At 36.0% G+C, this 21,377-nt stretch overlaps 2 protein-coding genes across 2 annotated transcripts; both read right to left on the bottom strand.

Annotated features, from left to right (window-relative positions):
- Positions 1 to 1,410: 1,410 nt before the first annotated feature.
- LOC140006999 (cell division control protein 48 homolog B-like) lies at positions 1,411 to 2,724 on the bottom strand. The gene is made up of 3 exons (XM_072049672.1): positions 2,350 to 2,724; positions 2,186 to 2,263; positions 1,411 to 1,728 (listed from the first exon to the last, which is right to left on the bottom strand). The coding sequence occupies exons 1-3, from the start codon at positions 2,371 to 2,373 to the stop codon at positions 1,411 to 1,413; spliced, it is 420 nt and encodes a 139-aa protein (XP_071905773.1). The 5' UTR covers positions 2,374 to 2,724.
- Positions 2,725 to 10,629: 7,905 nt separating this feature from the next.
- On the bottom strand, positions 10,630 to 20,866 carry LOC113688112 (chitin elicitor receptor kinase 1). Its single transcript, XM_072048649.1, is given in 11 exon segments — positions 10,630 to 10,969; positions 11,053 to 11,151; positions 11,390 to 11,525; positions 12,116 to 12,207; positions 12,293 to 12,444; positions 12,732 to 12,825; positions 14,291 to 14,380; positions 15,272 to 15,474; positions 17,494 to 17,669; positions 17,859 to 17,892; positions 20,086 to 20,866. Coding segments are annotated over 11 exon segments (1,881 nt in total). The 5' UTR covers positions 20,726 to 20,866; the 3' UTR covers positions 10,630 to 10,804.
- Between the last annotated feature and the right edge of the window lie 511 nt (positions 20,867 to 21,377).

Genomic DNA, 21,377 nt, shown 5'->3' with positions numbered 1-21,377 from the left:
AGTTTAATACTTTCCACACCTAGATCCCATCATGTGGTCTCAGAAGACTGCCTCAAATGGAATCCCTCCATTGACGGCAGCTTCCAACTAAAATTAGCCTATGACCTAGCCTCCAATGCCAAAGTATATGCTTCACTTCCCCCTACTATCTCCTTTAACTGGATTTGGTCTCTCCAAGTCCCAAACAGAATCAGGTTCTTCATCTAGTTAGTGAACCATGATAGACTAGCCACCAGATATCTCCTCCATCAAAGGAATATTCTCCCGGACAACACCTGTCAGCTTTGCTCCTTACACTGTGAAGACACAGATCATACCCTTAGGAAGTGTATTTCAACAGTGCACTTCTGGACAGCTCTTAAACCACCATGGCTCCACAATATAAACCATCTCCCTTTCATAAGCTGGCTCAAAAAAATCTGCACCGACCCTTTTCCATCCCCTTTTCTCTCTATTTCTTGGGGTGTCTTATGCACCTTTGCTCTTTGGGTTATCTGGAACACTTGCAACAAAAAAATCTTTGAACCTCACAAATTAGTCTCAAATCCTTTGAAGTGGTGTATAGACCTGGCTGTCGAATTCATGACTCTAGGCCCACAATCTCAATCCATTCCCCACAAGAAATCCCAAGTGCTGGTAAGATGGATTCCTCCACCTTGTGGCTGGGTTAAACTCAACTCTGACGGCTCTGCCCTCAATAATCCTGGGATAGCAGGTGCAGGGGGGATCTTTCGTGACTCTTCCGGCTGTTGGATTAAGGGTTACAGTAGAAAGTTAGGCATCGCGTCTAACATCCTAGCTGAACTATAGGGAATTAGAGATGGACTTCAACTTGCTATTGCGCTAAAAATCCCCTGCTTAGAAGTTGAAGTTGATTGTGCTGATTTAACTTCTCTCCTAAATTCTACTGTGAATCCTGATCATCATTTTCATCCAATTATCATGGACTGCAAATGCCTGCTTTTGCAGCTCCAGCATGTTAAACTCAGGCATGTCTACCGTGAGGCCAACAGATGTGCAGATGTCTTAGCGAAATTGGGCAACAAGCTGGATCAAACCTTTGTGATTTTTGAATCATGTCCTCGAGAACTCCTTTTTGCTTTTGATGAGGACACCAGGGGCATCTGTTATCCCCGTAGCATTAGAACGTTTCTATAATAGCTAGGGAAACTTTTGATTGCTTTTATATATTACGCCGTTTTCACCAAAAAAAAAAAATCTTGATGCAATTATAGTGAAATGTGACTCATCCATCATGTGCTGGCTAAAACCAATGGTACTCTGTCCGGAGACGTCAAAAAATATTTCATACCACCACACAACATAAAACCAATGACACCAAGCGTAATGGCTGTCGTCGAAATGAAAAGTTTCTTGGTCTCCTAGACTCTATGGTTGGACCTGGGTGGTTTAGATGGAGCAGAAGACCTCGATAAGGGATTTTTCATGAATGAGGAATACAAATTGATATCCTCTCTTGTAAGCTGGTTTTAGGGAATTCCTGACTGTTTGGAAATGCCTACTACAGACAAGAGTGGCCGATATATCTTCTCTCAAAGCTACAATTCCAGCCTCTTTGCAGAGCACCTCCAGTTCAGCCCCAGTGAAGAGCTCCGTATCTGCTGTTATCTGTCTCAAATCAACATCAGGATCCACTTTCATACAATGCGTATGAACTCGAAGAATTTCATACCGAGCTTCTAGATCAGGTGGTGGGACATAAAGCACCTACAAAAATTATCCGAATTAGCCACTCATCAGCATTTACTCCTTTCAAGAAGTTACTTGAGTCCCTGCATTATGTAACATTAGACAATTCATAGTACTCCATGAAGTAATTATGAAAATTTACAAATCAAGACAGATCTGTGGTGCATGAAAACAGCAACTTTCCACTTGGACACACATCTTTCAAAGCAAGCCTGGTTCCCCCTATTCTATCTCAGTAACACAATTAAAAAAAAGACAATTTCTACCCCTAACTCATGATATGATAACAGACTCGTCAGCAGCTATAAGTAAAGCTATCTTACTCTTCTCTGAAGGATAAGGAGAGGCACAAAGAACAACATAGAGAATATGCAAAAGCCAAAGGAAAATATAATGCTTCAGAAAATGTGCATGTTTTTCTACCTTTTGGATAATAAAAACACAGTAATAGCTCATTTCTATTAAGAAACCTTACTAGATCAAAGCGTCTAGGTCGCATAAGTGCAGCATCAATTGCATGAGGACGGTTTGTAGCAGCCAAAACAAGAATGCCCTGAGAAAAGAAATTAGCAGTCAGGCCAAAAAATATTAACACCTCAACTCTAAAGCCGAAGAGTAATTAATAATTGTCATGCTCACTTTTGCCTGCTCTAAACCATCCATTTCTGTTAGTAGAGCAGATAAAAGTCTCTCACCCACTGTAGTGCTGCCACTTGAACTTCCTCCTCGGTAATTAAAGGAAAAATGGTACCAGAAATCAAAATGGACTCGAAAAGTTAAAAGTGTGAATGCATGTGTATGACTCCAACTTTAGTGGTGTCTCACCCCAACTCTAATGATATCTCCCGTAAAGGAAAAGGAACTATAGTCTCAGAAAGGAAGAGCTAACTACAACAATAAGAATATTAAAAAAAACCTTCTCCATCTGTCTAAATGTCCAAGTGAAACTACATATAGTAGCATACCATATACTATATGTCATACACGTGACCTATATCTATCACCTAAATGCCTAGCATACAATTGACTGACTGACAATCCACAATATCATTGGATGGAAAGTGACATTAAACCATTAAATTTATATAGTTGCCCATTTTGAGTCATTACACAAGCTAAACAATATGAGGTAGAATGCCAAACAAGAAAAGGATTCCAAGAGGAAACTTAAGCAGACTAAATCCAAAAGCATACAAGCAAACACTTCTAACTATTACGCAATGAAAATTGGAAAAAAATTTCTCAACAGTGGACCAGGTCAGCAAATCATTTGCATTTGAAACCAACTCTGAAAGAACTTGAAGAACTTCCAAATGATGCTTTTATGTCTTCATAGAGAAAGGGTTAATTTATATCAGCACACAGTATCTTCAAGCTTCAAATAACTACTTACTGGCCTTCTTGACTTAAAACCATATGTTCGAACACAATAAAAAAAGGTGTTAAAGAGATTTGACAGATTTCTTTCAGGAACCATAAAGCAAGAGAAGTGTTATTTGTCAGCAGGTGCAAAAAACCATTTAAGAGACCAATGATCGAACTGTGCAGGCATCAGAAGCATCAGTTGCCATACATGCAAGTTTGAATACACTGTTCAGGCATGCAACTTCAACAAGCACTAGTTCAAACTCAAGAAAACCACAACATATGGTAACAGCTTACACCTGGTTGAAGTATGATAAAATGCTAAAGAATTGAGTTTCGATCTGTGTCCCTGATACAAAAAAGTTTGTTGCAAAAAGAAAAAGCAGTAAACAAAAACAATATTTACCGTCTTGCAGCAACAACATCAGCCTCGTCGAAAAAAATTATACTAGGAGCTGCAAGACGAGCCCTCCAAAATGTACTACGCAACAAAGCTTCGCCTTCGCCAACATACATAGAAAAGAGATCTGCACCACTGAAAAAATAATGTAAATTTTCACCCCAGAGCAATTGTTTCTACAACTTGTCCATCAACGACTTCCATCCTTATATTGTACCTATTTTGGAAATTATATTAAGTTGTTAATTGTGCTTTTCGGGTTTGTCTTTTAAATCTAGCTCTTATGTCATGAATTCAATTGAATGACTTATCTTGGTGTAAAATTTTTTGTTGGATAATTGCATTTGGGGCATTCTATATCTTTTTCGAAGTTGATAATTTTGGTGTTGTATCCTTTGCAAGTATTGTAGTATGGTTCGGCTTTGTTCTTTATATCATTAACAATTGTGTTGAAAGTGTAGAAAGCATGTTGCAGAACAGCAGTAATTTGTTATTGTTTTTATGATGTCTGGCTATTTTTTTAAGGAATTTTCTAAATTAAAGATTTATGAGGCAATAAATTTACCTTTTTCAATGAATGTTGTTGATGAATAATGTTTTTGAGTTGAATGTGCTCGACCAAGTCCATCTTGTTCTTCAAAATTGCAGCTTTCTTTGTAGTAATCCTATATAAATTTCTAGCATTGTAATTGAAGGCATTCAATGTGTATCAAAAAATAAAGGTTGGGAAAAATTGTATTCATACCACTTTTTGAAGTTTTACTGTCTGAATGTTTCATATAAATTGAATATCAAAATATCCTTAAAAAAATCATTTTTTTCATATGTTGATTTGGAGATTAAAAGAAAATTAATGACATAATAACATAAAATAAATTTAGATGTGAATAAATAAACAAACCAATGGAGAGAAATCCAATAGAAATGATCCTAACTCAAGCACTCTCATTAAGACTTTAGTTGATTTTCTTATTTCTGAGATGAGAAAATAAATTTTTATTTCCTTTCTTTAGTAGTCATATTGCTCAGAAAATTTCTAAATTCAAATTGTCCCACATTAATTGATGTCTTTGAGGCAAAGCGCCAAAGCCTAATACGGGATATGCTAAATAGTCAACACTTCTAAGTGTCAAACTACGAGATTTAGGGGTAGGTAAATTTATCTGCTAACCCAAAAATCCATTATATTTGTGACAACCCCACCTCTCTCTAGGGCGTACCCAAGGATTTGGCGAGCCGCCTGCTCAACTCTCGTCAGGACTCAGTCACGTATCATGAAAATTACAAATATAAACCTCAATAAAAAAAATGATATTAATTACAACCTTCAATATAGATATACTCATGAACCTCCAATGTCCGCACAATCTATAATACAACCAATGAGTCAAACTTGCAAAAATCAAACCGGACAAGTTGGCTAGACATCTATGAAGTACTCGCTCGAGCAACTAACAAATTTAAAAGAAATCGAGGCCTTCCTCAATTCAACCTCTCGTGTTCTCATCCCTGTAAGAAAAACAAATTTCATGGAATGAGCTAAACCCAGTAAGGTTCCAAGAAAATCGGCAGATAATATAACAGGCAAGACCATACACCGGATATCAAGAAACAAGTCAAAACTCAAATAGATCATGACCGAATATATAGTTAAGCAAGTAGCCAAATAGATCATGCAAAAATGTACAATAAAGAACATATTCATGGTAAAGGATATAGATTGCTCTCAGGAGCAAGTTCCATTGCAACTTGATCAAGATCCGTTGACTCTCCGTCAACCATGAAAGTATAATATCCGTAGATCTCCACTTTACACCAATTTTCGTCCACCAAACATACCCCTTACTGGGCCCGAACACCAAAGAAGTATCCAAGGTTCGTCGATCTCCTCGACCAAGTCCTTGCCGACTCGATTCGACCAACTAGTCCTGGGTTGGACTTATAGTCCTAAATATTCAGTAATTCAGGATCTGGCTTATAGCCCCAAGTATTCAGATATTCAAGAGTGGAGTCGTTGGCTGTTATCCAATGCTCACGCAGTAAATGATTGGAGACGTTAATTGTCACTAGCCTATTTAGTAATATCAGTGTTCAAGTGATGAATTCCAGTCAAGAGTAAACAGGTTAGGAACTTTGTCCTTTATCCAAGATTTTCCAACTTAGCCGGCCGCTCTGAGGCTGGTCTAAAGCAAGAAGTCCAACGAGGGTTCAATTCAGCCGTTACCGACTTACATTCACGCATACGCATGAGTAACCCTAGATTCCCCTTACCCGATGTCTCGGATAAGGTCCAAAACCCAATTCAACCACTATAAGAAAGATGTAACTGGTCTACAATTCGACCGCTACAAGAAAGATGTAGCCGGTGTACAACTCAACCACCACAAGAGAAATGCAGCCGGTCTACAGTTCAACCGCTATAAGAAGAATACAGCCGGTCTACAAACATACATATAAACATGCAAGTCTGCATGCAGTATCAATTAATTCAAGTTCATGGAGGTCGAGGGCGAATAAGGAAACACTCGCCTCGCCATAATCATGTCACAAGTAATGTCCAGCAATTCACATTCTCAAGCATTCCAAGTATTTCAAGTCAATGTACAGGTCATATACAAATCAAGTTACTTGTTCATGCATAAATGAGATATCAATTGTTTCGTCATGTCAGGTCAATTGAGTGTACATAAGAGCACACTCGCCTAAACAGGCTCAAGTCACAAATAAGTTCAGTATATCATATTTCAATCATTTTAAGTATTTCAAGTCTAAACAGTTGAAAATCGGGTGGATGCGAAAACCTGATCAAACCAGAAAACTGGAGGAACAACTGCAGAAAGTCAGAAATTTTGGTAGCAAATCCGGTCAAATATTGGCCGGATTAAAGGTCGGATTGTCAGGGAAAACATAAAAATTTTTTATTCTCACTGCCTCGAATCTGGCCTGAAATCTAGCCAGAAAGTGGCTAGATTCTGGCTACATTCCAGTTATAGCAAAACGACCAATACATGTTTTAACAGAATATTAAAAGTTTAGTCGAGCTAAGTCAAGCGCGATAAAGTACACACTTGCCTATAAGACGATAATTCAAATACTTAGCAATTTCTAGCAACAATGAACAGGTAACATGCAGTTGGAACGCTCACCAATTAATTGCAACCCTTTACTTTAACCCTGGTTCGTCCTCTTGAACTCTCTCGAGTCCTGTGGTCATATACTATATTAAAATACTAGCAATACAAAGCCAAAAAACATGAAGAACTTAAGGTTTCCAAAAATTCATTTCCTTTCATCTTTCATTTAAACCTCAATTCCACTCATAAATCAAACTCAAAATAGTTTACTAACTCCAATCTTAAAGTTGGAAATGAAAGTAAGAACAGTTCTAGGAAAACAAAATTTTTCCAATTTTACGCGATACTATTTGAAAAATCATATCTCAAGCTTCTTAAGTCCAAAATTTATAAACTTTATACCGTCGGAAAATAGATTCAAAGGATTACAATTTTTCAAAAGACACCTTTAAAAGATTCTGTCAACAAGTCAGTCAAATTCCAACCTAAAGTTGCTGCTTCATCTAGTAGAAAGACAGAACAGGTATGGAAATTCAGTTAACTTTGAAAAATCATAAATATTCATAGAAATTAAGAAAAATTATGAAATTTTCACGGTTGAAAGTACTCTGAATCTAGTTTCAAATGCAATAAATGAAACTAAATTCTGAGTTTTCTACACCAAGATATAATAGATTTCCCCAGACTGCTCAAGGTTCCCTGCGAAAAATTTTCAGCAGCACCTTCTCTTGTTTTCTTTACTTTTCCATTCAAACTCAACACTAAATTTCATCTCAGTTTAACCTCAATCACAACCACAAGTCACAAGCTATCAACATATTTGTTTAAGACCACAAAATCATCCAAATATAGCAATTTATCTAGCTCAAGAACTACCATAATAAAGTTGGAAAATGGGAACCCTAGGCTGAAATTCATAATAACAAGCTGGAAAATTCTATTATAAAGCCAAAGAAGCATATAAAAGCTGGAAAATCACATGGCAAGGGTAATAGACCATGACCAAACTTAAACCATCATATCAAGGCTGAAAATTTTCACCAAAAGCTGATATTTGCCAACAACTTAAATCATGAAAATTTCCATATAAACTACCAAAATCCAACTCTAAAGCCACTAGTATTCAAAAATTAAAAGCAAAAGAAGTTTCTTGTCATAAATATCTTGAAACCCCAAGGAAAATGGAAACGAAGTGCTTCTCTCTCCAAAATCTCTCCACCAAAGCCTTTGATCCTTTCTAAAGGTCAACTTTTATGGAGTAGATTGCAAGTTTATGGTGAAAACTCAAGGATTCAAGCTTGAAATGGAAGTTGAAGTTGAAGCTTATTTCCTCTCTTTCTCTCTCCATATGGCCGGCCAAAGCTAGAAGGAAATGAAAGAATTTTGGTCAAAATTTGGTTTAGTAAAGGTTAAGAAAAGTCCAAATCAAAGTCAAGGTTCAATGCTTCAAGGACAAATGGCATCCAAGGGTTAATCCTCATCCTATAGTCTTCCAATCACTAAAACATCTAGCCAACCTTTAATTATCTCTTAACACCTTATAAAATAATATCCATTTGCACAAAACTCCTCCTATTCCTCAAAAATTTATCGCACTTACCGCATTAGCGGGTTCCACTTCCATAATGCACTTCAAACTTAATATGTACTAACTTATACAAAGAAAATGATTTTAAAAACTTGACTCACTTATAAAAATATCGAGGAAATTAAGGCAATAATTTAAAGTAAAGAAAATGCATTCAAAGAAATAAAATACAACAAAATTTTCCAGGTCCTCAGAATATTCGATCTGATTCAATCAAAAAATTAGAATACTTTATTTGTATTATTTGATCGGGTCAAAAGAAAGTCAAGTATCCGCTAAGATGTGGGCGGGGTAGGGTCAAATAATTAAAAATCCTCGGGTACTGGACCTGCCCCACATACATATAATTTTTATTTTTTTAATTTTTATAAACATACTATACAATAATAATTTAGAGCTAAATAAGTAATTTTATTGAACAAATTGCATTACAAATATGAGAGATTATAGTTTATTTACAAGATTCATTTGTAGAGGTCACGATCTTATGTTTTATAGAAAAGAGTTTAATTAATGTGGAACATATATTTAAAAAGTTGTGCTACTTATTTCAACTTTTATTGATTTTGAATTCTTTTAATTTTTTTCCTTTATCTTGTATTCTCTTCGCATGCTTGTTTCTTGGTGGGAGGCTTTTTTTGAGAAAAAACTTTATTAAATTTTAGATGAATATGTAAAATATAATTTTGACGTTTGTCAAAAAAAAAAGTAAAATATAAAATTAAATTAGTATAAATCATTTTAAAAAATTAAATGATAAATGGAGTGAAACAGGTACCGGTTGATCCAACCCTATCTCAGCGAGTACTTTATAATCAGGTACCCGCTGATATGCGGGGCGGGTAAAGGTCAGAAAATAGCTGACCCGCAAGGTGCGGGTCAGATCAGCCAAATGATGGATGGGGTGAGATTTCATGTTGAAGGATTTGTAGAAGTTGGAGTAGATTAACTAATGAGTCCCTAAACTATTCTAACTATCTATTTTGGCCTCTTATCTATTTTAAGTCTCAAACTGATCTCTCAATAATAAAAGCGTCAAATTTTGATCCTTTAGTCCATCTCCACCATTAAAGTTGATAGGTATAGGGCCGAAATTTGATAGATTTAATAGTGAAAATGAATTGTAAAATCAAATTTGACACTTTTTATTATTGAGAAGCAATTTGAGATTTGAAATAGATAAAGAGCCAAAAGTTGGCAATTGAAATAATTTTAGGGCTCCTTAGATAATTTACACTTGAAATTACAATGCATAACATCTATTTGTCAGTTTACCAGCTTTTAAACACCTTGGGCTGCTCTTCCTTTCGAAACTCCTAGACTATTGTCTTTATTGTTAAAATCATGGATTCTTCAACTAAATATGTACAAAAAAATGTATTAAGTAGCAAAAATCTATAGATTATTATTTTCTAATATTATTATGTTATATGCAAAGCTGAATCTTAGTAAATTATTATGTTATATGATTTTAAGAGAGGGATATGATAGAAGATTCACACTAATAAATATTAAGAATTTTAAACTAATATATTGAAGGACATGATTTCCAGCTTCACATATAAGGATCTAGCTTGAGCTCCTCAACCGAATCGCACTGCTTGAACTCGACTCAATTACATCAATGCAATCGCGAGTTTGAACTTTGATCGAGCAAGCTCAATTGAGCTCGGCTCTTTTCTATGCCTATTTGGGAGAAAGCATAGCAACTCAACCTATTAGGAAACAACAAAAACTCAGTACTAGTAAGTGGGAAAAAAAAAAATAGCATTACACACTGGTACCCCGTATGATGGATTGCTAACTATTAAGGATTTATTTTTACATTTTTTCCTGACTTTTGTGCAAAAAAATTACATTTATCAAGAGATAAACTGCATGATAGCGTAGGGAACTTGTATCTTAGGCATAAAGTGGCAATTTTTAGGTCCCTAAAAGAACTGCAATTACATAAATTAGAATTACAAATCTTTGGTGTGATAAACTATATGGTTTAACATCACTAGTGATGATGGTCCAGGTCATCAATTATTTTGTAGCTTAGGCGTAAGACTGATGCTTAAGCTCGATTGACCTCCATGTTATGTAAGATATAGTCTAAAAAATGTTTAACCCCTCTATGTCTATATTTGACACATGATTATTAGAAATTAATTCTATTTACAGCGGAACCATTAGGAGGTGAAATGGAAATGACATGATCAAATTTTTATAACTGCCTTAGCAGTCAATCTGCTATGCTAACATGTTGCTTCAGACCATACTCTCCCAATCTCTAACTTTGCATTTGATGTGGAATCCTTGCAAGTGACTACATCTACGTTGGAATCTCTAACAGTTTGAAGGACTCAGTCTATAGATTTGGACAAGTTTCTTATTAGTTTGAACTATGAACCTGGGGTTTTGGGCATCATAGAGATGCAAAAGAGAAATCTTCCAGCAAAAAATGTGTTAGTTTGTGAAAGGGAGTAACTGCAAATGTGGTTCAGTCCTTTGAATTGATGTCGATTTTGATAATTACTCGTACATTATACATACATACATATGTTGCAAACATGTACAGATCTTTACGCAAAGCTAGTGTCTAAAACAGCTCCATTCACTTTCTCATTCACAAACCAAAAAATGAATTATGCAGAAGCCACATTGTGATTGACTACCTCTGCTCTATCTTCCCGACATAAGATTTACAATCCCTTGGTTTCCATAGAAGGACCCAACATCCCAGTCCTCAGTGGAGGAGGAAAGTGTCATTAGCGCAACCACGATAGATCTCATGCTCGGCCGAAGCTGAGGATTTTCGTGCGTGCAAGCTTTTGCAAGCTGTGCCATCTGGTGCAAGTATACAAAAGAGCTTTTTAAGAAAGAAAATGGAAGACTGAAATTGCAAAGTTGTTATGCTAGATATAATTTACCTTGCGGGCTGAGTCAAGGGGATAAGAATCTCCAAGTCTAGGGTCAACCACTTTGCGGAGATCATCATTGGGATCTGGCTGACTAAGAACTTCTTCAAACTGTAGTGAGAAACTCAAAAGTCAATTATTTTCTTAACAAATTATAAAACTAGCCAACATGTTAGCAGTTAGAAGTCTGTGATTGACTCACTGCTAAGACGAAAACTTGACAGTGATCAAACTATTTTTTTCCACTCATTTTCATCGAAAGATGCCCACCTTTATTGCAAATCATCCCACTATAAAACATTACCAAATTGCTCCTTTCTACCGTTTATCTCAAAGGGAAGAAACTTACCAAAGCTACAAGGCCCTTAGATTCAGCAACAGGACCTCCCTTAACTATGGCTTCCTTGGCCGAAATTAACTCATAAAGTACTACACCAAAAGCATACACATCAACTTTGGGAGAAACATCACCATACTGCGCATACCTGCACACAATGAATCCCACATTTGATGCTTGACCAGTTCAAATAGGGCATGAATTTGATGAGCATCAGCGCAGTACTAAGATAAAATAGATAAAGGGTACCAATTCCTAACTGAATATTTTTGTGGTGACCCTAAGTTGCACCATCAACCACTACCTTTCTGAGTAAATATAAAAAGCAAAAGACCTAAGAAGGAGACTCATATTCTGAAAGTAACCTGACAAGAAGTGTAAGGCCACTCGAGATTTTAGACTTCTTGTGATTTAGTAGCTCGATTAGATTTGTCATTAATGCCTTCCCAAAATTTGGGTATCCTTTTGACTCTGAATATTCCTTCAGATGCAAGTAAAAGGAGAAGCGCAGGGTTCTCAAGTATTGTTTTCCTTCTCAGAAGGCAACACACAGCATTTGGACACATCAAGGACAGACTTAAAATACAGAGGATACGTGCATAACTTTAACCAGAACTGGTTAATAATAGGTGAAATGCACCCAAGCAACAGATCAAATAGGCACTACACTGAAGTGTTGTACTTTATACATGGTCAGACATACATGCCAACAGTATAAAAATAGCTAATAAAACTTACTCTGGTGGCATGTAGCCAAATGTACCCACTAGACGTGTGGGCAAAGATGAACTTCCAACCTCAGTCAGTTTTGTTAAACCAAAATCTGCAACCTGCAAAATCAGCGATGTACACGACCAATTAGGTCTGAAGAGGCTGTTGATAATCAATCATAAAACAAAGGGCTTGTTGTATTACCTTGGCATGGAAATTTTTGTCTATCAAAATGTTCGCTGATTTAATGTCACGATGGATGTAGACAGGCACAGTATGCTCATGAATGTACTCAAGACCTCTTGCTGAATCCAGGGCAATTTGCACCCTGGCTGACCATGACAGTGGCTCCCTCCCTATAAAGTAAAGGCAGATATATAAAATCATCACATCACCAAGATGCATGTCAATCTGATTATGACATGAATCTAAATCCTGGTCATAATAATCTAAAGAAGATTAAAGGAGCATGAAAAACTGGAGAAACAAAGACCCATCCATGCTACCTAGTTCACATTTTCACGGAACTTTTCTATAACAATCATTATGCAAGATCTGGGATGGCGCCATTCAGTAATGACTTTTCCACCAGCTGGAGCCTACAAAACATGACTGAGAACTGAAACTCAAAGTGTAGGCATACCTGATCCACGAAGATGCTGGCTCAAGTTGCCATTTTCAATGTATTCATATACAAGGAAAAGGGAACCCTCAACACAATATCCTATCAAGCGCACCTGTATTGCATGAACAAATTGACATGCCAAAAGCACCAATTATATTAGTATCTAACCATGAAAAGACAGTTTTTAAAAACTTGCACATATTTGACTACGATCCCACTAGAATATGCTGACAGGTGCCAGCAGCAAAATAACTGACAAAATATTTTAAAGATCAAACCAACTGAAACAAGTTTCAGCAGTGATTTGAGTTCTGAATGAACAGGATTAAGGCTGATCCAACTAGATGAAAAGCCAGAATTAAGTCTAAGGATTTGGTAAGTAACATGTGCTTCACTGTTACATAGTTGTTCAGCTCTATAAGACCGATTCACGTACTGAAAATTCTCCTCTAGTCACTTGATTTACATCTAATATGCAAAGGAAGAAGACAAATATGGGAATTAAACAGGCCTATGTAATCCAGAAATGTAAAGGCCACCACTAGGAACGCTAAGATTCTCACCTACTTTTTTACATAATAAAGGCAAGGTTAATTAAGCAAGTCGGCTGGAGAATGTGTTAGTTTGGCAGAACAAGTTTTAAGCTGGTCAGTATATGCTTTATTTGGTAAAAAGTATCAAGTCAAACATTGGCAGATCCAATACCATAGGTTATATTGGTTGATCACTTGTGGATCTGACCTATTCTAGGATTGATCCCTTCTCTTACAATCATATTAATTGATTGGACAGGATAATTTAATGCACAAAAACCTACATAACCACAATTAAATAAATGGCTGGCAAAATGTATGTCTAACGTTAGAAAGACAGGGAGAGAGATGCATAATACATCACAGTCGGGCCGAATGGCCCATAAAACATGAGAAAGAATAATCATCATAGATGACAGAAAACCAGTGGTAGTGGAGAAGCAAGATTTGTAGAACTTCTGTTTCCCTTTCATGGTAATTCATTTCTTGCAACTCAATAGTAATCTGCAACTATTCTAAAGACATTTTAATTTCCAAATATTCATATATATATATATATATATATTCTTCTGAAGATTGATAAAGTCTAAATTTAGACCAATCTTACAGACTCACTTTCTGCTAATTCCCCTCAATGGAATGTCACTATTTGTTTCTTGTGGTTATATCCCACATAACTTCGTCTACTTCTCAGGAAGATATATACAACTCTAACTTCAAATGTGCATGACTTAGTCTACATATATGTCTAAAATTCAACTGCAGTAACTTTGCAGGTTACGAGAATAAAAGTCAAATCACCAATAGCCAATGCTAGATTCACAAGCACCAGTGTTCACATTGAACAACAATTGGTTAGATGCTGTGATTTTCACAAATAATTGTTGAAAAACAAGGATAGTATAGCAGTATAACTGATTCAAATGCAAATAAGAGTGATATATAAGGTTAGCGGGGGTGAAAATGGAATTATTTCAGCATATAATAATATGAAAGTCAAAATCTAGAGAAGAATATGCCAAAGTATGCCAAAAATCGTATTACCAGGTTCAGATGATGGACATGTGTTAAAACCTTCAGTTCAGCAAGAAATTCTCTTGTTGCTTGCATGTCCATTTTCTTGATTGCAGCTTTCTGCACAAAAATTTGGTAAGGAAAAATATAATACATGTAATTGACATCCGAAACTTGGACTAGTGGACATCAAAATGATATTGATTGGTTAAATTTTCATGAAGAATATTAAATAAAAGCTAATAAAACAAATATGAGACATAATTCTAGAAGATCTTGAATAGCGGAATAACCAATCCATCAAAGAAATGACAAAATACAAATAAGTAACTGGAAAACCATATCCTTATGATATAGCATTGCAACTCTAGATTAATATCCTATTCCAGCCATCCTCCTGCTCAGAAGCTCCTATATAGCATAACCTAGCAAGTTAAGGATAATGAAAGAATTATTGGGTCCTTGTCCACATCCATCATTAACAATCATAATTTGTCCTCAAGCAGAATATTACAGAACTCAACTCTTACCACTCTGAAATCTAAAGCAATAAAATTTGGAAATACTTTTATTCCTAACATGCAAGAAATGAAGCATTCCGTAAGTTTAACATTTGGTTATATAGTTTATGCATTATTTCTCACCCAGCCACCAGGTCCCACCTTCCATCCATCACTTTCCCATTTCCCATTTCCCATGCTCTGTCCAAGGCCCCAACTCCCACAACCATACCTCAAAATATACCACATAACCAGCAATTAACTTACAGAAAGTACATTATAAGAGAAAAATAGAGTGGTCACACACCTTTAAATGTAAATGGTTTAATGGGTGTAAGTTTTTTGCCTCAAAATTTATCTGTTGATGAAGCATCCTATATGCAATTGCAATAGATGTATTGGTTTTAATTAAGAAACTTAACGAGGAATGGACAAGAAATGGTGGAAAAAATAAAGTAGCGTCCACATCTTCATCATTCCATAGGATGGTATATCCAAATAAACAACAAACCTCGCCTCTAAGCTCAGCATAGTAAACAGCGCCAAAGCCACCTTCACCAATCTTATTAGCTAAACTGAAGTCGTCCGTAGCGTTTGCAAGCTCTTCATATGAGAACTCAACAGATTTGTCAACGGTTATGCCAGTAAGACCTGGAGAAGTTCCTTCAGCAACACCAGTGGAGTCTGAAGTTTTAACTTCAGCAACTCCAGGGGCTAAGCCAAATAAACAAAAGACGAGGATAAGTGAACTTGTTCTATTAGGACAGAGATAATACTGTCAAGTACAGGAACAACTAAAACGTGCATATAGTACCCTAAAGAAATCATTATTCAGTCACCGTAAAAACCCACTATCATGATGTCAATTTCGATTTATGAAGAGATACCTTCATGTTTCTCTCTATTCAATATGAAAACAGAATGTAGCGAGAATACCTTAGAAGAGTTGGTTTGGTTACTTATGTCTAGCGCATTATCTTGCCACAATAAATTGAACATAAAGTCAAAACAGGCAGCATTTGCATCACTGGCAGAGAAGCTGGAAACCATGACTGGCACCATCAAACAAGCAATATGCAAATGCCAGACATAACTAATAATTGGACCAAATAACTAGTGGTTCAAATCATTGCAATTGATGCAAATTAAATGAGTAATCTTATCTTCTTGGAAGAGAAAGATTGAAGATCTGGTACTGATGACTGACACTACTATTTTGCAATCTGTAAGGGAGTTCAAATTATGAGCTTATGGTCATTTGAAGTGCTTTCTAAGAATTATGACATAAAATCTCTAGAAAGTAAATTTGGTACGACCAAAACCAGGAGTAGGCACGTTTTTCAGCCATTTTGAATAGGGTAGATTTTTACAGTTCAAAGCCACACTGCATCCCGTCAAGTTTATAAGATTTGAAAATTGCCCACACTAAAATTGAAACCACTAAGTCAATTTTTAGATGAAAACAGCCACAAGGAAGAAGTTGAGGAATAGACGTCATTGATGAATTTGTTAATAACAAGCCTCAGTTTCTTACTAGTACTTTTACTCAATTACAAATGTACACATGACACTAATCCTATCTAAAATTACCTTGTGGAATACAAGACGACCTTTTGCATAAATTGATTAGATGTAGTAAATTTCCTTACTAACAAGGTAAAGTATCTATCTCTTTTTTCAATCGTCAAAGGGTGAACATAATAAATTATCCTTAGGGTCAGATTGAATCCTTGGGTTCCATCTCTTTCTGTAAACTGAAAGTGGAAGCCTAAGATTAAGGTACAGAAGCCAGAAAAAGAAGCTAGTTCACAGGACAATAATGCCATTAATTTTCTTATCTCTCTCTCTCTCTCTCCTTTTTTTTTTACTTTTTATTATACTTTACATCCTAGTGAAACTCATTATAAAGATTTGAAATTGGTGAGATATCATATTGCTTCTTTATTTTCTTTTCCTTCCTTAGCATAATCTAACAATAAAAATGTTGAGATCTGAAGGTCAATCTTATACAATATGTCCAGAGGTAAAGGTCGCAGCTCGGCCATTGATCAACATTCAACCTAAACGATTTCTATATGTTACAGTTGCACAGCAATAAATTGTACCCTTAGACAACCACCATATGTATCTTAGAGCTACAGAAGTGACCACAAAACCTTGTAACTACTTCAATATAACTTCAAGATGTAAGGCATCTTAGCTCTCCCAAAAATTGATAGATTTCTGGGCTTGCTAGCTGTTTCTAATGATGCATTTATGCCATTTAATGTACTAGTATCGGTATTAGTTGCATTAGAATTTCAGCATTTGACTAACAGCTTTGTAATTTCAGATGATGTTGAAGTATGTCACAGCAGTACCAGAACAGACATCTTCTTGACCAGCTATAGTGTCAGAAATCAAGGATGTTCTTGGAGTCAAATGTAACCCTTCAAATGAAAAAAGGCCTACCCATTAACTTTAGGTCTCGTTTTAGATTTTAGCTCTCTTAGAAGTTAGGTAACCTATGTAATCCCCTAGGTCCTCAAGAATATTTGGCCTCTAGTCTGTACAGTTGTCAGCCGATGAAACAGATTCTTGGATGAGGGAAGGAACGAAATTTTGTTGAGATGTTATCATCTGCTTTCTTTGAGCACTCAAAGACGCCTCACCTTGGTGATGAATAAGGAAGAAATTTAAACGTGATTATCCTAAGGAAACAGAGAAAAAGCATAAACTGGGAGAGAGATATACCTGGAGCAGCTAACTGGAACTGATAATTTGAGAGTAAGGAGATCTTCTGTGCCTTCTTCTTTCTGTAACGTACAATATATAAGCAGGTAGCAATGAACAGTACCACAACTACTCCCACAGCAATGCCAGCTATAGCTCCACCAGAAAATCCTGATTATAGGGAAGCAAACAATAAGCTTAGCTAGAACAGGGACTTCAGTTGACAATGTCTAGCAGCCAGAGAGAAAAAAGTCGAAACTGAACCAATATCAGAAGGCCAAAATACCTTTGCTGCAAAACAGGGGAACAAAATAATGATTGATGTTAAATTTCAGATATACATAGATATTCAGTTTGAAAATCACAAAAAACATCTCAAATGCTACCTGGATTTCAGGGGCCGGTAGCTTCCATTTAGATCTGCAAAAGAATAAAAATGTGCAGCACACAAAACATATGTTAGAGTTGAGAGTTGTTAAGTCAGCTTAAAACTCAGTAAAACTCAGAGGATATACATCATAATGTAAAATTCATCATAAACTCAGATAATATGCATCATAGTTACAACTCCTACATAACAAAAACCTTTGGAAGCGAATCCAACTTCGTACTGAATGGCTCATAAACAAAACTGCAATTTCTTTCCGTATACAAACTTAAAACACATATATGTTCAGCCATTCATCTACAATCAGCATAGTACTACGTCTCTCATCTCAGCACAGTGACATGGTGTTCCAACATACAAATCCATGTGTCCTAGAGTACCACATATCAAGTTTAAGAAATACCTTCTAACTTGGCATGTATCACCGCATACATCATTAAACAAATGGAGATATAAAGATCAAGCTAACTTCTACACCAGATAATCACAAATGGTCCATTAAAGTAAGCATGTCAAGATTCTTTTCCCTAGTAATCAAAATTGTACAACTAAAATGTCAATATCTACCCACAAGGATTCATGGTTCATCATCAACTGTGGATCCAGCATTAATCATATGCCAATGACCATCAAAAAGTATATTTGATTTAATCAAGGACCTGTAATTGCCTCAAAAGGTCCTAGCATTTTCTGCATCCCTACAGACCACGCCTCAGCACTAACTCTCTACAAAGATTTCAGCTTCACTATTCTTTCACAACATTGCTCCATGCCCAACATACTTTAGAGGGTCAATTAATATGGTATAAATCTCTTCCTGATTCAAAATGCACTCATTTTGGGATAACTCTGCAGTCACTTGATCACACAAAATTAAATGAACAAACAAATTTAACCCATAGACTTGATTCGAACTTGTTAGTGGTAAAAATCCTTAATTACAACCAAACTTGAGCTCAAAAGGTTTAGATTAAAGCTTATGATTTTATTCTAAGTAATGCAATGCAGTAATTCAACTATGATGCACCATTTTGATTCGAATCCAACAGGTGACATGGAGACCATAACTTCTTTTACGTCATACAAAGATTATCAACACGTGATAGGTTGAGGATATACAACATCAGCACGAAGCAGGAAGAATGCTTTATCATTTTTGTACACTTCACTAATAGAGTAAATTAAGTGCCACCATTTGCATTTCATAAATTCACATTACATTTTCCATTGGTTACATGATAAGGTAAAAAAGATAGAATCTCACTAGTTTCAGAAGTATTGATGAAATTCATTAATGGTATTCTCTCCTACACCCTGCAAGCGCACCATTTATGGGTGGGTTACAAATTAAATCTATCAAAGTTCCTTGAACCCCTTTTCCTAATTTTTGATTGATGCATCTCTAAAACTGTTTTCAAGTCCCAGAATCACTTCTATATAAATCTTGATTGAAAATTCAAAAAATAGAAGAGAAAAAATAAAATAAAAAAGCAAAAGCAAGAACAACAAAGATAAGACAAGTAACTAAAGAAAACAAAACCATCAATCAGCAGTTCCTTCAGAAACTATCCTATCAGGAACCGTCAATCAAACTGCAAACAGCCAATTGTTCTTTTAGCCGATCTAAATCTTGCAACATTTTCTGGCTAAAAACGAAATTATTACTAAGTTCCTCTATGCCTTCCTCCCCCTACAAAAAAAGAAAAGAAATACTAAAAGGACACCATATTATCCAGTTTGGCAACAATCAACACAGCAAATTCAAGTCCCTTGCAACAATGTTCCTAGGTTCAGAGAAATCTGTAATCATCTAATGAATTCGTCCCAATACTTCTTCCTACTAACTGTTCCATGAATTTCAAAATCAAACATTGCTGAAAAATGACGCCAAATTTACATACTTTGGTTACAATTGACACAAACAACTCAAGATTCTTGCATTAATATTCATGAGGCTAGCCCTAAACAAAGAGAAACCTCTAATTATCAAATTCAATACAAACATATCTAATTATTAAGTGGCCCGATCCAAAAACTCCCTTCTACTAGCAAACCACATATCTGAAAGAGTAAATCTTCTGAACAAGTCAGTTTAATTTACACTAGTGGCTCCAGATGTTGAACACATATACACTTGTGAAACTAAGTAAAAAAAAAAAATTTCCTGCACATCACGGTGCATATAAGATTAATCAATTCAAAAGTATCTAATAGTAAAAACTTACCTTTTCCAGGGATGAACAACAGACCACTCCCGGACGTAAAATTAGCAGTTGGATTATATCTGCTGATCAAATTAGCACTCAAATTATTAGCAGAAGCTACAGACTGCAAAGTATCCCCAACCGCTATAGGCCAAGTTATGAACAACCCATAGCCCTCGAAAATCGCCTTATTCCCGCAAGAACAATTCACAGTAACATTCAGAAATCCAGTGTCTGGGATATTATTTGCCGGATAACTATTAAACCTCCGCAACCACGTGGTACTCGTTAAATTCGCGTAATTGCGGGACGCAACTAAATCATAAGTATCGCCCGTTGAAACACTGTAATTGAAGACATGAGCTAGGAAATTCCCACTGATGCAGTCACAAGGAAATGGGATGTTTATTCTTGTCCCTGCTATGACTGTATTCGTGTCTGGGAGGGTAACCGGGTTCCAGCTGAGGAGAGTGGAAACTGGGACGCTGAAAAGTTGGGCGATTATGGTTACGTTTGAACCTCTCCAGACGTCGAAGCTGGCTAAAGCTAAGTCACAGCCTTTGCTGCACTGGGAATTGACTTGAAAAATTTGCAGTGAGATTGAGAGAAGGAGAAGGAGTAAAAGGGCTGTTATAATTCTGGGTTTGATGAAGAATAACATTGTGAAATCGAGATTTGGATTTGGATTTGGATTGGAAGCATGTGAGATTGGAGGGTTGGAGATTGGGGAAATGGTGGTCCTGTTGGAGGGAGGAGGGAGGAGGAATGAAAAGTTTCTTGGGAGACTTTGAAAGGATTGTTGACTGAGTTGTTTTCTGAATTGTTTAATGGTTTAGCTACCTTTGACAGAGTTGCCATCTGTTGTTGAATGATTGGAACTTTTCAAAACTAGTGTTCAAGTTGTGGTTGAACAAATATGCATTAGGGATTGGGGGCTTGAATGCGTGAATGAATTTGGCTACTGAGAGCCAATTCAAGTCGAGTATAACAGGCTAATAGTTGCTAAAAACATGCTAAATGGTAGTAATATTTTGTGAGTTAGCAAGTTAATTCTAAGGGTTAGCAATGAAGTTTGTATGCGTGTTGCTTTGATAATTGCGGAAACCGTTTACGGCACTGGTAAAGGTGTAAACTAGTGGAATTGAATTCAACCTTTAACATATCGAATTTTTTAACTCGGTTTGTTTATGGTTTTAGTTTGCTCGAGTTCGTACTCAATCTTGATTAAACCTAATTTAATCAAATTCCATCGAGTTTAAACTATTTATTATATCTTTTGAATATCAATTATTATGGACGTTATATAGTAAACA

The sequence above is a fragment of the Coffea arabica genome, chromosome 5e, assembly GCF_036785885.1.
Source record: "Coffea arabica cultivar ET-39 chromosome 5e, Coffea Arabica ET-39 HiFi, whole genome shotgun sequence".
Taxonomy (NCBI): Eukaryota; Viridiplantae; Streptophyta; class Magnoliopsida; order Gentianales; family Rubiaceae; genus Coffea; species Coffea arabica.
Note: the sequence above shows the minus strand (reverse complement) of the source record. Positions and strands in the feature narration are given on the sequence as shown.

Bases quoted from the DNA above. Each gene is read 5' to 3' on its own strand.
- LOC140006999 (XM_072049672.1), bottom strand. From the start codon at position 2,373: ATGGATGGTTTAGAGCAGGCAAAA. The intron at 2,264-2,349 runs GTGAGCATGACA...TTCTTTTCTCAG, and splicing joins ATGGTTTAGAGCAGGCAAAA to GGCATTCTTGTTTTGGCTGC. The intron at 1,729-2,185 runs GTAAGGTTTCTT...TAATTTTTGTAG, and splicing joins GACCTAGACGCTTTGATCTA to GTGCTTTATGTCCCACCACC.